The sequence below is a fragment of the Penaeus japonicus genome, unplaced genomic scaffold (assembly GCF_977035675.1).
Source record: "Penaeus japonicus unplaced genomic scaffold, GWHDUDI00000001_assembly GWHDUDI00000012, whole genome shotgun sequence".
Lineage (NCBI taxonomy): Eukaryota > Metazoa > Arthropoda > Malacostraca > Decapoda > Penaeidae > Penaeus > Penaeus japonicus.
Window position 1 is genome coordinate 36,783,304 of NW_028234414.1, and position 2,500 is coordinate 36,785,803.

The 2,500-nt window shown below is 37.2% G+C and overlaps 1 protein-coding gene across 1 annotated transcript in view; it reads left to right on the forward strand.

The window, feature by feature from the left end:
• The window catches only part of LOC122260356 (uncharacterized), a 22,706-nt gene that overhangs the window by 8,111 nt on the left and 12,095 nt on the right, over positions 1-2,500 (forward strand). The window contains exon 3 of the mRNA XM_086542165.1: positions 1-1,039. This exon is cut by the window's left edge and continues 715 nt beyond it. Within this exon, the coding sequence (XP_086398291.1) occupies positions 1-1,039 (1,039 nt within the window). The remainder of the gene's footprint in view (positions 1,040-2,500) is intronic.

Below are 2,500 nucleotides of genomic sequence, written 5' to 3' on the forward strand. Positions count from 1 at the left end.
GAGGCCCTTTGTGTGTGACGTATGTGATGCTACTTTTGCTCAGAGTTCATGTTTAGCCACGCACCGGAAAATTCATACAGGTGAACGTAACTTCAAGTGTGGCCAGTGTGGGAAGGCATTTATATCGAGGTCAGGCTTGCAGACACATGAGCGGGTCCATACTGGGGAAAAGCCTTACAGATGTGTGAAGTGTGACAAGTCTTTCAAAACTTCCTCATACCTTTCGAAACATAAGCAGAAATACTGTGGCAACAATGGATACAAGAACAGGGTTCGACAGCCTGATGCAAAAAAGCCAGGTCGTAAGCCAGGAAGCAACAAAAAGTCGGGCAGTAAGGCTGGAAGCAACAAAAAGATCGGCAAGTCAAGAAAGGCTGCAAAGTCACCAGTAAGACCACTAAAGAGGAACAGATCCCGGTGTCGGCTGCGAGCGAGAAGGTACGTTGACAGTGAGTCAGACTTAGAAGGGATAGACGAACTGTCAGCAGTAGACCAGGTAGATGAACCAGAATCCTCATTGACGAAAAAGGAAAGTGGTAAGTCATTGGAGACGAGCTCAAAGGAAGAACTTAGAAATGATAATGATAATGCAGTTGCTGAGACAAATGAACTGCTACAAGACCAGGAAGATTCCTTAACTTTCCAGGATAATGAGAGAGAATATGATGAGAGCTGGCATTCCATGAACAGAAAGTTCCCTGAAGATGTAGAAGCATATGACAGTGCAGAGATGAAACATTACGAAGACAGCAATTTTGATCTTCAGGAATCTCACACACAAATTCCTCAGGTTCATGAACAACTCCTGCTGGCAAAAGACCCGGTAGGTATGAATAACCTCAAGGAAGAACTAGAGCAGGGATTCCCTGGAACTTCTCCCCACTCAACAGCAACTCTGGAAGTCCATCCACCTCCTCTGGCAGCTGTACATGACCAGATCTCAGACGTGCTTCCTCATGATGCCATCCAAGCCACAGAGGATCAGCAGCTTATATATGTTCCTAGAAAGAGTTCAACTGCTTGGTATTCTAGAAATTTTGTATAATGAAATAATTTTTACTACAATTCTGCTCAAAGAAGAAGAGGTCTATTTGTAAGACTTCCACCTTTCTATTTAAAAAAAAAAGTGAAATTTTTGATGTACAAATGTTTTAGTGTTTGAATTTCACAATCAAAGTTTTATACTCGGTATTTTTTATACAACTGATTGTCTAATACCTAGAAATAATTATTTTTCATACAATGTACTGGTAAATGCAAATGAAGGTGAGAGTACTAATAAGGAGAGGTTTAATATGTAAATAGAACAGGGAGTTTAATAACTAATAGCAAGTATTTTAAGAATTATTTGAAGTTTTGTTGGAGAAGCATTTGCTCACTGAACTGACAGAAATATGAATTCATTATTATGAAAATGCAGTTCAAAATGCCTCTAGTTTTTATTTAATATAAAGGTAGCAATTGATTTTAATGTTGGATATATTTTTAATACAATTAATGAAATTTATTTTGAGTTTCAATAACCTAGAAATTGATTAACCACTTGTGGATGGCCTTTGTAATTGACATAGAGCTGCCCTTTGGTAGGTTTGGTGGAAAGAGGGAAACTTGCACTTCACCATACAACTGTTATTTTTCCACCCAACTAATGCTCTGTTATACATTAGAGTACTGAAAATCTTGTCCACTTTTTTTGTTTCGTCATGTGAGATTTTTAGTGGATACTGGTATGGCTATGACAAATGTTTAGAGAAATGATTCCTATAGTTTAGTCTTTTACTGTCCATAGAGGAGGAAATATACACTGTACACTCAGTGTAACATTACTATCATGAATGTATGGAAGGAGTAGTATGAAGTTTGGCAAAACAAAACAAAACAAAAAAATATTTACAGCTATATACACGCTTCCTCCTCCTCCAACTAGTGCATCTTGGCAAAACAGCCCAAGTGGTAGTGGCACCTGACATGGCTCTCACATGGTCAAATGCTATATAGCAGCAAACACCCAAATCTCTCTCTCTCTCTCTCTCTCTCTCTCTCTCTCTCTCTCTCTCTCTTTCTCTCCTATATTTCTCTCTATCCACCTCTCTCTCAACATTGATAAAACACCAAATTTAAAAGTAGATAGAAATTAATTGCTAGATCAAATTATCTAATGTTAAAGAATCCCTAAAACAAGTTGACTTGTTTTTCCTTTTTATAGTGTTCTAGATGTTTGTATATTTATTTTCGTGTCTGTAAAGGAAATGAAGAATTGGCTAGTAGATGTTATTATACTATACTTTGGAAGCATCAGCTTAAGTTACATGAGTAAAATCTTGAGACAACAGGTTACAATGTAAATAGAAACTACAGTTATACTGTAACATAAGCATAATTGTTGTGCAGAGCGAAGACTAATTCTGTAAACATGGCCATTATATTACTCAATTTTAAGTTCTTGTTTACCAGATTTATCTGTATGCTCTTTGTAAATCAAACTTAGAGTTCATTAGGA